At 38.3% G+C, this 14,462-nt stretch overlaps 1 protein-coding gene across 4 annotated transcripts in view; it reads right to left on the minus strand.

The window, feature by feature from the left end:
- Nucleotides 1–1,054: 1,054 nt before the first annotated feature.
- The window catches only part of LOC129730880 (uncharacterized), an 83,468-nt gene continuing 70,060 nt past the window's right edge, over nucleotides 1,055–14,462 (minus strand). For 3 of the 4 annotated variants that reach the window (XM_055690473.1, XM_055690474.1, XM_055690476.1), the window contains 3 exons: nucleotides 4,484–5,060; nucleotides 3,564–4,258; nucleotides 1,055–3,502 (listed from right to left, as the gene is read on the minus strand). In XM_055690473.1, coding sequence (XP_055546448.1) covers nucleotides 1,763–3,502; nucleotides 3,564–4,258; nucleotides 4,484–5,060 — 3,012 coding nt within the window. In that variant the 3' untranslated portion in view covers nucleotides 1,055–1,762. Of the gene's footprint in view, nucleotides 3,503–3,563; nucleotides 4,259–4,483; nucleotides 5,061–5,811; nucleotides 5,833–14,462 lie in introns of those variants that run through there. The other variant, XM_055690477.1, reaches the window with a different exon arrangement.

The following is a 14,462-nucleotide window of genomic DNA, read 5'->3' on the forward strand; positions in this document are numbered from 1 at the left end:
CTCACAGAAAAAAAGATAAAATACCACTTGTTCTAGAGGTAAACTCACCTGTTGTTTAGGCCGCTTGTAGATCAGGCTGATTTCCTTATCTGCGGGAACAACAATTAGCGGTATGCTGGATAATTGTCGGTTTTGATAGCACAGTTACCGTATCAATATCAGTTTCATCAGATTCAGTTCTAAAGTTGACACCGATTCGAAAAATAACTTTCTATGAATTTATACGTATCATGTTAAGTACGGATCAAAAAACAGATCAAACTTTTTTCTACTATGCCGTACTTTTCGTTGATCATTTTTCTGCTGCCGCAAATAATCGGAAACATCAACAGAAACGATCACTTTTTGATAAAATTGAATTACTTCTACCGCATCATAATCCATGTTCGTCGATTTGCACTCGACCACCACACGTCTGCTTACTAGAAATATTTAAAAAACGCGAAAATACTTCTTACAAAATAATTTTCAAGGTGATTACAAAATGTAAACAGTCAAGTTTTATTGCATCATGCAGGCCCATGACGCTCTTATGTTTTTGCATCGGAGTTTGTAAATTTGGTTCCAATTACATATTTCGCCAAACAAATTTTATTTATAAAAGGAAAATTTTAAGTAACCGCGATTATCTTGTGTTGTAGGCATACGTTTACTATAAATGTTTCTCAAAAAAGACCATTTTATTATGCAAATTATAATAAAAACATATTTCATTTTCATTCAGTAATAAAACTGTTTGCCGTCAGGAACCTCGCTCAATCGGCTTGACACACTTGACATTTCTCACCTGACGTTTAAACCTTTTCTAACCCTTAAGTCTAGACATCAACCATTTTTGCATAGACATCCACCTTTTTCGTATACGTATCGCATTCGTATGCGATACGAATGGATTCGTATGGCCTTTGTACGTAAACAAGAATGGCATTTTCGAACTCATTCGAATCCATACATTCGTACGAATGTTGGATACGAACGTAAACAAGAATGAAGGTGGTTAACTTTTCCCGATACGCACAGATAATCAATATTTTTCGGAAAATTGAAAAACGAATTTAGAATAAATATTGATTCTGTATACAATCATTTATTTTTGTGTTTCATAGAATCATATAAACAACTCGATTCCTTTGTACAGAGCTAGAAACTATACACGTTTACATTTCATTTTATATTTGTTGCATCGTTGAATATAATATCGTTATCAATGTTCGTTTTACTAACATAATTATATTTAGGTATTACTATATCTCTTACGAAAAAAAAACTACTAATTACATTTAAATTAGGATGTACTATATACTTCGTTGTTTACAGGCGCTTTCCGTAGTGTTCAATGTTCAGAATAGTGTTTTTCGTTACTATACATAGGTAATCAACAGAGATATAACTAAAAGAATGGAGAAGACTTCATATGCCGCGTTATCATTCGAATTGAATTCTCTTTAACATTAACTCAACCAAAAATGCATGTATTAATTGCAATTTTGGCTCTACAGAAGTTCTGGACTCAACAATATTACATGTTGAAAATCAATCTCGCTTGGAAGGGTAGAGCACTTTTGATATCATCAAGAACTTGTACAAATGTCACAATTTAATAGAATCTACCCACAAAGATCTACAATCCAGAAACCGTGAATTCAAAATACTAAAGCACGAATGATTGCAATTATTGAACTTGCATTACACTCGTCAGAACGTTGAATTGACGTAGCATTTATGTCAAATCCAAAAAAAAAATCCTCCAAGTATTCGTTCCCTAAACAAACGGCCCCGAATAGTAGACCCTCTTTTTCCGCGGCAAAATTATAGGTTTCGAGCAAAGCCCCGAATCGTCTAGGAAGTGTTCGTAGTTCCCGTTCACCGCCTCCGTCACCGATGGTTTACTCTTCTCGATTTTAGGTGTTTCATTCAACGTCATCAGCTCCTTAAAAGATATGCTATTGTACGGGATTTTCCCATTCCGCGGGGTCATCGGGTTCTTCTGGATAATGTCCGGTGGTGGCACAATCGGGGTGATTGTTTTGTACGCCTCGTCCAGATTGTATTCCACGTTCTCCAGATCACTTCCGCTTGCTTCCGAACTGTGTCCATTGGCGGAGCGACTGTCGTTTGGCTGTTTCTCCTCCCCCTGCTCGGGAACAGTCCCGGGATCTGACTCTACGATGATGTCCGGTTGATTTGGTTTCCCATACTCAGCGTCCAAATTGTACCAATCGAATTCCGCCTGGATTGGCAACTTACTGTCTTCGGTTATGATTAAGGAGGCTTGTTTCTTCGAAGGAGAAGTTTTCGGTGAATTGTTTTTCTGTGAATTTGGCGAGTTTGGAGACTTTAAGTTTGATTGAAATGTAGCAGATTTGGTGGGACTTGTTGGAATTAAATTGCCAGATGAATTCAGGTTGGTGCATAGAGATCTAACTGACGGGCTAGATTTGAATGCCAAGGGTCTGGCAGGTCTTGGCAGTGAACCATTTAGTTTGGCGCTTATGTTGAGATTTGTTGAAGAGCCAGAGTTCATTTTGCTAAGAAAACTCAACTTATCTACTGGTTTGAGCTTTGACTGCAACGCAAGAGTTGGAATATTACTGGTACCCCGGAGTCCCACCTCTTTCACAGGAACGTGTTTCTTGGAGGCGTTCCTGATCGCCGGCGATTGCTTATTAATTTCTGCTATGATTTCTGACAATTGCTCTCGGAACTCGCCTTCCTTTTTAGCGGGTGTGCTTTGCTTGGGAGTCCCATTGTGCGATTTTGTTATGTAATTATCTTGACTGATGAACTTGGTCAACGATTCTTTTTTTGGAGGAATTATTTCCGCAACATTCGGAAGCTTCGGAACATCGGCGAAAGATTCCTCCGGATCAGTACTCTTCTTGCTTTCGGTTTCCTCTTGCTCCTCTTCAACAACCGAGTAATCGTCTTCGCAAGATTCTTTATGAATTTCGGCCACTATTTGAACACATTTTACCGAATCTTGGATTTCACTGATGGAACAGTAATCTGGCTCAGATTCGGCTATGTCGCTATTACCGGAGGAACTTTTCGCTTTGATTTGAACCATTCGTTGTTTCGATATCTGTTGCAGCTTAAGAAGGTTTGCCGGTTTGGGTGGTAGAGCGGGTGGAATTTTACGCTTTTCAGCTGCCGCGATTTCCCGCTCCCGATCTTCCGATCCAAGTTTGGACTCCATATCTACGTAATAATTCGAGTATGAATTCTGCTCTGATCCAATCGGTTCGTACTCATTACTATAGATGCTTTGTATTTCATAGGTCGGAGAAGATTTGTCATCCTTCCGATTAGTGGCTGGCGTAGGTTCTGATATAATACGTGGCACTTGAACCATACTGTTTTGGGTGGAAAAGTGTACTCTTTTCGAGCGCACTTGAGAAGGTTCCTTCGGTGGTTCCTGAGCCTTTATGTACAGCTCTTCATCGTTTGCACTGGGCGTTTCTTTGTTCTCTCCAAAGCCGTCCATCGATTGTTGAAGTAGTATCTAAAATTCGAAAAAGTCGCGTGAGCACTTTAGATGGTTATTTTCTTCAGGCAATACTTACTTGGTTAACACACTCCAAAACGGGATTAACAGCCGCATTGCTGTAGGGTTTTCCCAGCACCGAATCCGAATCCTCCATATCGCTGGCACTTGCGTACCAATCGTCACTGGTTTCGATGGTCTGCTTCATTTCCATTCCTTCCGTGTACTTTTGCTGATTGTTGGCATTCTTTGTGCTCTGTTGTTCCTCGTAAAGGATACTCTCTTCGTCAGTCTCGCGGTGAACACCCATTTTCGAAGATCGAACGTCCTCGTCGTTCCTCAAACCACATCTAATTCCATGCATTGAGTCTATCCGGTTCGAGTAGGATGGCTCTACAACGTCGTAATTATTTGCATCCTGTCCCTTGAATTCATCCTTATTTTCCTTATCGCTCTCATAATTCTCATAAATCACAATTTTAGGCACATTCTTATTTGGTTCGATGTTTTCGTAAGTTTCGTTGCCGTTCTCAACCCCGTTCAGACCGCAAACATTGCTGCTGAGTCCCGGCAGTTTGCCGCCGTTAATACTGCTGCTGGTGGTACTCTTGAAGCTGCTCTGTCTCGATGGCCGCTGGTAGCTCTGGTACGACCGCTTGCTGGTGTACTTGCGGCTCCGCCGGGCATCCTTAAACGAATTGGCACGTACGTACAGCGACGAGTCCTGCTCCTCGCTTGACGAGGCATACTCTACGCTGTTCAGCGAGAGTATCTCTGGAAGGAAAAGTGGAACGGTACAAATTAGAGCTTGACGTATCAAGTACTTTTATGCGACTGAAATTTCTCGGCAAAATAAAATAGATGAAAGGATCACTTGAAGTTGAACACGGCATTAAGTTAATTAGTTCTATAATAGCGTTGAAGAAAACTTCAAAAGTACTCATAAAAGAGATTCTTCTATAATAATATTATATTTAATGCATAATATAACACACATACCCGTATTTACACTCTCCCCACCGTCATCCCTGTAGTCGCCAGTTTGTGTCCCACTGCACCGGAATTCCATCCCGTAGTAGCTGCGACGGCATTTCAGGCAATACTGCGCCACCTCGGGCAGGTCAATATCCGGCTCAGCATCTTCGCCCAGCTTTCGCTTCATGCGGTTGATCGCACAGTTCTGCCGATTGATCACGTCGTCCTTTTCATTCAGCTGCTGCCGGATAAGTTTGTGTTCACTTTGGAGCCGCGCTTCGAAATAGATCAACGCTTTCAGTAGCCTTGAAAGCTGGTCATCGCGAAACTTGCGCTCCCATTCCAACTCCTTACTGACTAGTTTCAGGTGGTGCTTAGTGCTAATAACTCCTTCCAGGGTTGAAGCAGACCGTCGCTTCTTACTTCCGCCGTTGCTCGCCGTCGGTTTGCTTCCGGAACTGGCAGGAGCCATTTGCAGTGGCGAAGTTGCTCCTGCGATAACACTCCGATCGTCACCATCGGAGCTGCCTTCCGCGTTGCGGAACTCCGTCGTCGTAGAGCAGCTATCGTCGTTCATGGTATCGTAAGTACCGTTCGTCACCTGTTGGCAAATGGAAAACAAAAGTTGATTACTTTCAAGGTGAACTACATAACAAACCAATATGGAAGATAACAGTTTGTGAACATAGCGAATACTGAAACACTCAAGTTTTATTTATCGGCACGCGATTATATCCGTCTACATGAATGATAACCAGTAAGTATATTGTAGAATATTAATTTACTAGTCACTCATAATTTTTCTGTACTTTTTAACACATTAGTACTCATATTGAGTAAACGTACAACGTTGGCAGTTACCAACTTTGATCATGGTGAGAGCTTTCGCCTAAATTTTACAAGCGAAATTATGTGTTAAAATGCAAATCGGATTGAGTACATAACTGCAAGGATGACACGTTTCATGCAAATTACGAAATTAAATATGCCCAACCACTGCTTAAATTATATTGGTGAAGTCCTTCACATTTTCCCACCTCATCCTGCAAACTAGTTCAATGTATGCATAAATGTACACTCCAAAGCCAATGGAACCAAAAAGGCATTATGTCAGAATCCTATTAACAGCTTCTCGCTGTAATGGAGTTATAATTTATACAGCATATTGTTTTGTGACTGTAATCAACCACACTTGCTCGTAGTACATATTTATTTATAGTTTCCGACTGCTTTATATACTAAATTTATTATTGAAGTGTTCAATAGAAGGACAATAAACGATCAATTAATAACAATTTTATGTACCGGCATCGTTGTTCTGGCGCTAGCCCGTACCACTTGAATTTACTTACCATTACAAAATATCGCGATTCAAACTTTGAAAGTTAAAGTCAAATCGACAACTTGAAAAGGATAAGTCACATGATGTGCACTTCCGTTTCCCTTCGGTATGAGTAAAATTGTCACCCCCAACAAACAATTCTCCAAAATGTCACAAAATAGCACAACAGTCGCATTAAACTGCGATAGAATCCGCTTGCTGTAGTGCAAAGTCTACAGTCCCTGCAACTATAAACTACAGAGGAAAGCACACACTCGATATAGACTCATCATGAACTTCAGGGCCCTACCTACAATACGCACCAGCATACGTCATTACTGTTGTCACTTTCCGCCGCCAGCCAACCACCGCCGGAGCATTGTGAGAACGAGATCAGCTTTTATCACGCGAACTGCACACGCGAATGTTGCGTTCGACTGCAAACACCGGTCGGTCGGTTGGTTAGTATGCACAATTTATAATGCCACGCTGTGAAAGCCATTTTCCTCATTTTACAGCCTTTGTGTTGTTGCGTATCGGGGTGGATGGTGTAGAGATGAGTTTTCGCGAAAGCCGCGCACAGAGTTTCGAAAAACCCACTTTACGAACGCAGTACCGCACACACATATTGGTTAGTATGATTACCACCCGCACTTGAGCAGATGGGTAAACATGTGTTACTACCCGGTCGGATGGTGAATTTCGCTTCCGGATGTGGGTGTTAATTTAAAAGGTTTCAACTGGCTTTTATGGGCTCTGTTGGATGATGTTCACTAATCTGCTTATGCTGTTGTACGCGACGGATTGTACAGTTTCGTCGAGAAAAATAGCAACTGCAGATTGCTAAAACTCCACTGTTCAGAGCACTTTTGGAATTGAATCACAATTCCAAGAATCTAACGAAGAATAGATTAGTAGTCATTTTAGGTGCAATATTTTTGGAACTTCTGACTCATCTGGGATACAGAAAAAAACATTATTTTCTCCACAAATTAAGATTGTTTGAATTTTTAGGTGTGAGTTGGGAAAATAATGAAAGTCATACGTAGATAAGCAACTATCAATAGGATTTAAATTTTAATTTGGACTTTGAAGCTCTATTTAAAACTTTTAACATCAGATTTTCTCAAGGTTAAAAAGCGACAGAGAGAAATAATCTCTTGCATTTATTTAACAGTGAGTTTGACCCAATGAATTGGCCTGCATGAATCACCCCCCAGCCAGTTCAAGTTTAATTATTTTCAATTTATATATCACCGAAACTAATTTCCAATCAAAAACTAACTTCCAAGCTGAAACCAAAATTTTAATTCGCGTTAAAAAAATCAAAATTTGTCAAAAAAATCAAATTTCAATACCAACAATGAAAAACAAATTTAAGATTTGTATTTAGATCGGGATTGGAATTAGGATTGAGACTAGAACTAACATTAGGACAGGGATTGCATTTGGAATTTTAATAAGGTTTTTTTGTGGACAGGAATTAGGATTGAAAGTGGGTTAGGATTGGGATTTGGATGCAGTTTTGATTTGGGAATGGAGTTAGGATTCGGTTTCGGATAGAGTTGAGATTGGAATTGCGATTAGGTTTTGTATTTGAATAAAGACGTTCTATTTGTGTTTAAATTCTGATATATATTCCAGAATTCGAATTTATTTGTATTTTGATTTTGATTTGGTATCATAATTTTGATATATGAATTCAAATTTCGATGTGGATTCGAACTTTGGAATTTTATCTTAATACGGATTTCGAAAATCAGAGTTGAGATTAGAATTTAATTTTTTTCATTAGAATTGGGACTAGGACTAATACTTAAACTGATATTGGGTTTGGGATTAAAAAGAGGATTCGGATTTGGACTGGGACAAGACCGAATTTAGGAGCTGGGGGCCCGGGCAGAAATTTTCGTGGAGCCCTCTTTTTTTGAAAAATGTAGATGTAAGAAAATTTCAAATTTTGAAATGACTCAACGCTTCGCTGGAAGGTGACGAGCAAAACAAAAGGTCTCCATTTGTTTTCACGTCTGGCCTAGGACTAGCCCCCCTCGTGTCAGGCCCGGGGCGTTCGCCTCCTTTGCCCCCCGCCCTAAATTCAGGCCTGGACTGGGATTAAGATTAATGTTGAATAAGAATTGGGATTATGATCAAGATTATGATTCCGATACGGATTCGGATGCGGTTTGAGATTAGAATTGGGATTTGAATTCGGATACGGTATTGAATTGAATTGGAATTACGATTATGATTTGTATTTGTATGAGGGCGTGCTGTTTGTATTTGAGTCCTCCAATATATTTCAAATTTCTTTGTATTTTGATTTGGATTTTAGGTTTGAATTTTGATATTGGAATTCAAATTGTAATTGGGTTCGAATCACAGGGTAGGACTTTGGAATTTCATCCTAATGCGAAGTTTGAAATTCGTCAATAATTTTATTGTGCTTTCAATTCACAATGGGTTATCGATTGAAATTTGATTTACAATAAATCCCAATTTGAGGTAGAAAAAAAACTTTGATGATCTTCAATTAGGTAATTAATTTCAATAAACAATATAAACTGTATTTAAGCTTTGATTCAAATTTGTAGTCAAACTTGAAGATTTGATTATAATCTGAATTTGGGAATGGGGTATGCGATTGTCTCAAATTCAGATATAAGTTTGAATTATAATTTATAAAAATATTCTTAGTAAGAAAAAGCCTTGGGACTGGGGAATTTAAATTCTAATCGAATGTTCTCTGTTTCATAATCTATATTCCATTCGTTTCCAACAAATTCTAAATCCAATACTAACAATTTTAAACATTATTGCGATTAGATTCAGGATTGAACTAGAGTTGGACTTGAATTTGTATTAGGGCTGGGATTATTCTTAATAATATTATTTTTATTTTAATTATAATCCAAAATAAAATCCAAAGCTGTATTTAGGATAATTGCATTTTTTTTTAAACAATGTTATACGTTTATTTTTCCCATCACCATAATTACATGTCTTGTTTTTCGTATTGATCTTGTGTCTAAATAAGGGTCCCGAAGGTGACGACTTCCAATACATTTCATACCCAAGTTAAGATTTAGTCAAATTTTAAAGTTCAAATGCAAATTTATAGCCAAACCTAAATACAGTTTGAATTGTATTTCAAAAATACACATTGTGGAAAAACAATAGGATTCGGATGAAGATTAAGATTGGGGTTGAAATTTGAAATGCGATTGTGCTTTGGGGTCATCCACATACCCCGTGGACAGCTTTGGGGGGGGGGGTATGTGTTATGTCCACGGTCCATATAAAATTTTTAGAATTTATATGAGCAGTTGTCCACGGAGGGGGGGGGAGGTCAAAATCGTTTAAAATCTGTCCACGTGGTATGTGGATGGCCCCTTTTGAGATTGAGATTAAGTTTGGATTTGAGATTGGAACTGGGAATGGGGTTGGTATCGAGATTCAGATTGGGATTGGAATTGAACTTGAGAATGGGCTTGGTATTGGAGATGGGATTGGAATTGGAATTGAAGATGGTATTTGGATTGCTATTGGGATTGGAAAAACGTGGTTCTCGATGTAAACAGCTCGGTATATGAAGTTATTCGGACAATAATCAACAAACGGCAATCTTGATCTATTCTTATTGGCAAATGATCATGATATTTTCCTTTATATAAGAGAGTAAATGACAGTCATTCTCTCCTACTCTAACTTAACACATCATGAGATTGTGTTATACTCGTCTCATTTTCTATCACTTTTAGGATTAAGATTGGGATGGGACTGGAATTGGGATTGGGAATGAAACTTAGATTAAGATTGCTAAGGAATTAGGATTAGAATTGGGATTGAGATTGGAATTGGGATTGTGATTGGGATTGGGAATGGAGTTGGAATTGGGTTTGACAGGGTGTCGAAAACCTGAAAAATCTGGAAAATCAGGGAATGTCAGGGAAAACTGGAAAATATTCAGACAAAACTTTTTACCCAAAACGCGATTATTTTTAAACGACTCTCTAGCGCAAAAACTGATTTTTTTAGCATAAAAGGCTAATTCGGGACCTCTACGTTTCGGTTTCATATCCGATTGAATACTTTTTCCACTGGGATTTTAGAGTTGCTTTGATCTATGTTGCACTTTTTTGTGTGTTATATTTCAGGGAATATCAGAGAATTCAGTTTTTAAAACTTTTCCGCCGCCCTGGATTTGGATTGTGATTAAGAATTTGGATTAAGATTAGGATTAGGATAAGAATTAGGATTGGAATTGGGATTGGGATTGAGATTGGGATTGGGATTGGGATTAGAATAGGGATTGGAATTGGGATTGGGATTGGGATTGGGATTAGGATTAGGATTGGGATTGGGATTGGGATTGGGATTGGGATTGGGATTGGGATTGGGATTGGGATTGGGATTGTGATTGGGATTGGGATTGTGATGGGGATTGGGATTGGGGTGGTGATGGTATTAGGATTGGGGTGGTGATGGTATTAGGATTGGGGTGGTGATGGTATTAGGATTGGAGTGGTGATGGTTCTGGGATTGGGATTGGGATTGGAATTAGAACTGGGATTGGGATTAGGATTGGGATGGGGATAGAGATTGGGATTTGGATTGGTATTAAATTGGGGATGGAATTTGGAGTGAAATTTCTATTGGGATTTGGGGTTACGATAAGTATTAGGATAAGGATTGGAATTGGGATTGGGATTGGGACTGGTATTGGGAATGGAATCGGGAATGGAATTAGTATTAGGATTTAGATTGGGATTGAGATAAGAATTAGGATTATGATGTGGATTGGGATTGGGATTGGGATCGGCATTGGGATTAGGATTGGGATTGAGATGGTCATGGTATTGTAATTATAATTAGGATTGGGATTGGGAATTGGGTTGAGATTAGGATTGAGATTTGGGTTGGGATTGAGATTGGGATTGGGATTGGAATTAGAATTGGGGATGGAATTGGGAGTGAAATTTGTATTGGGATTTGGGGTTGCGATAAGAATTAGGATAAGGATTGAAATTAGGATTGGAATTGGTATTGGGAATAGAACTTGGATTGTGATTAGGATTAGGATTATAATTGAGAATGAAATTAATAATGAGATTAAGATAAGAATTAGGATTATGATGTGGATTAGGATTGGAATTGAGATTGGAATTGGAATTGGAATTGGGATTTCATCATACATCTATTTATTCAACCCGCGCTGTTCAGACTTCGTAGACAACTCAATATTGTTGCAAGATAAGATCACATTCATTTTACACGTGATGCGTTGGATAAGTATCGACATTCACAATATCAACTTGACGTTATTAATATATTCCTGAAATACAGACCACTGACAAACAGGGCTGTCATTCGCACACTCATTGCGCTCAGTGTGTTAATTTTACGGCAAGGCACAACGAGAACGGTACCTACACATTTTGACAACCAACAGGCACAAAGAGAAAAAGCGAAAACGAAATGACTATGGGATATCACCAAGTGAGAAATATTTCAAGAGAGGGAGAACGGAACAACACTTTGTGCTGCTTTTTGTGATACATTGCGTAAGAAAAAAGAGCTTCAGTTTGAGCAGTTTGCGTTGCGTTGCGGGTGGAAAAAATAGCAGAGAAAAGGAACCAAGAAAGGACCATATACAGTTTTGAGAATTCATTTCAACACGATTATCAATGGCGTGGACGTGTTTCTTAGGACATATTACGCACGTCCGGATATGTTTCAGTCCCGGTATTCATATACAATCGCTACATGCATTCACTACTGATACCGTTCATTAGGGTGGTAATGACGCATTAAGAAGTTCGTTCAGTCGAAAAGTGAAACTTTAATCGATCGATATTTTCATTTTTTGTTTTTGGATAACACCAGATCTCGATGTTTCATGCATTTTTAAGACATTTGGCATCAGAATTTTTTAATATTCAAAAATTATGAACTACCTGTGCATTTTTTTCATTGGTCACAAAATAATGCTTTCGTGTTCCCGAAGTCAGATTAAGCTGAAGTTTAGTATGGGATCTTTTTTCAAAGACAAACTATTGAGCCCTACTTCTAAACGAAATTCGAAAAGTTGATTTCTATTGCCACCCTACTGTTCATGTATGAGACATATTGCGGCTATCTCCGGGAAGAAACCATTTTTAGTTTTTAAACAAAACCCATTGAGCAGCACTGCAAATTAGCTCCTAAATTATTTCAGTAGGAGTCAAATGAAGTGCAAAACCAAAAAAAAAAAATAATACTATAATCGTTCGTTCGTCAAATCCGATAATCATTGCCCCAAGCAACACACAAAGTAAGACACAATGTGTGTGGCAAATGCACAAAGTGTACTCAGTTGCAATTTTTCGGTGCGAAAGAAATATAAAAGAGCGAATGGGGAGAAGAGATCACTAACGAAATATCGGGAGTGGCACGCACGGTTTGATGGTTAATGTGTTGTGAACAAATTTGTGTGGTTCTGTCTGCACTGAGGTGAATTCCAGCCCTGCTGACAAACACGTAAAAAATAAAAAGTAAGTTATATGCTGTTTTCCAATGAAAAATATTTGTTGCAACCAAAATTTGTGCAATTTCGAATGAATTAAAGGTCTTCAAGAAAACAACATTAATGCAAACCAAGGTTCTGGCAGCACCTTTTATCAGCTGTTATTTGAGTTTTCTTCATTCGTGCTTTGAACGTAATCTTGTGAATTAAACTAGAACTTCACGAAAACACAAAAATGCTTTTCTTTTGCATTGTATTTAGTGGACAACACTGGTTGACAAAAGCTCAAAAAAGTTGCCTTGAAAAGGTTTTAAAGGTAAATGTTTGTGCCCCTAGTGAATGCAGAAGTGCGTCAAAAGATCGCAGGGTAATTGCTCACCGGGTTCGTCGCTTTTACGATTGCTTGCAGGAAAACTCATTCAAGTCAAAATTAATAGGAAAGATTAAAAAGCTATAATCCTTCAATTTTCCCAGTTTAAACTCTAGGGCAAAACATGTGTTTACGAGTGTAATATTTCTGAAGTTGGAGATAATCGACTAGCTTCACTCAAATTTCTGTAACAAATTGTCAATAATAATATCTCGAGTGATTTTAAGGAAATTCGTCAAGACATAGGCGTGCGGAACTTTAACGAGAGGTTGCTAAGCGTAAACTTAAATTTTTGGATGATGCAGTACAAAACGAAATGTTTGAATCTTTGAGCATGAATGCAGAAAATTTATCGAGTAGGACTAGCAGCTTCAAAAATCGGATATATTATAATCAAAGGAGGCTTAAATATTCCAGACTGTTTTTCATGTCATTTTCTGCATTTTAAAATTATATTACTAGCTTGCTTGAAAATAATTTGACAACTATTTATTGGATTACAATACTTTTCTCACAAAACTAGTTTTTCCCAAAGGTAGCTTCGTCAAATGACTTTCCAGCAATAAAACAACAGGAAGAAGAAAATATAGGACTGACCTTTGTTGCACCTTAAATGACACCTTGTTGCACCTCGCTCGTGAGATAAGGTTAAAGACACTTTAGAGGGAATTCAATGTCCAATTAATATTTAAATGTTGGAAAATGTTCCATTATTGACACTGTTCCATTTTTGGCAGCCGAAAATCGAGGAGCGTATTTTCCAAAACGGAACTTAACTAAATAAACAGAAAGAATAATTTCAAACCTGGAAGAAATTGCGTTATAGCTAAGACACTTACGGTAGTTGTTTGAAGAAAAAACTCGCGAGAAAATCTATGAGTCTATCAATTTCCGAGTTTATCAATGGAACCTTTCTCTTCGCACTCCACTTCTTTGTTGTTGTCACTAGCAATCGTTCCGCATTCTAAGACAAGAGGTATCTTATCACTCAATTCGAACTTTCAGAAAAATGTTACCTTTGTCAAGATAAAAACATTGTGTAAAGTGGATGAAATCGACAGGTTGGAACACAGTTTGTCAACTCAATAGGGGTTCTCTATCTTTTCCAGAGTATATAGCCAGTATCTGTCCGGAAAACAGTGAGCAAAAGCAATATGTAACATCAACGACTGCACGGATGCGGGCCTATTCTATTGAAAACTGATAAGGCCAAGATATACGTTTGTCTAGTTTTTTGCCGACCCCGAAACGGCCGGGAATATTGAAACATAGCAGAGACAGCCATAACCTTGACATCGTTTGACACGATTTGTGCTGCAACCTTTTAATACGCCAGGTAGGTTGCCATTTTGGAGCGCACATATGGGAGAATGTCGAAACCAAACGACATAAACGAATCGCTTACGGTTTGCCAATTTGATTTGATTTGAAACCATATTAACGTTTAAGAACCGTTACAGGGATAAGTATTTCTATTATCTAGTTTGTGAATTCTAAAAGTAAATTAAACCATTTCTTTTAACGTTTTAAATAAGTGAAGTACCCTACAACTTGAATATAGTACTGTTTTGAAATGAAGCAACTTGCATTCCAGCCTACCGAATGGCATTACTCCGAAAGCAACCCTAAAACTTTACTGTTAGTCGATGCTCAATAGCAGCTCCAGTAAATGTAAAATGTCACATCGCAATTCACTGCCAAGAAAACGTGCTTTCCAGTGATGCCCTTTCAATTCCAACTGATTTGGCCGTATAATGCCGTGCCACGTTAGGCTGTCCCTTCAAATCTCCGAACAGATAGGCAACATACC

The sequence above is a fragment of the Wyeomyia smithii genome, chromosome 3 (assembly GCF_029784165.1).
Source record: "Wyeomyia smithii strain HCP4-BCI-WySm-NY-G18 chromosome 3, ASM2978416v1, whole genome shotgun sequence".
In the NCBI taxonomy this organism is placed as follows: Eukaryota; Metazoa; Arthropoda; class Insecta; order Diptera; family Culicidae; genus Wyeomyia; species Wyeomyia smithii.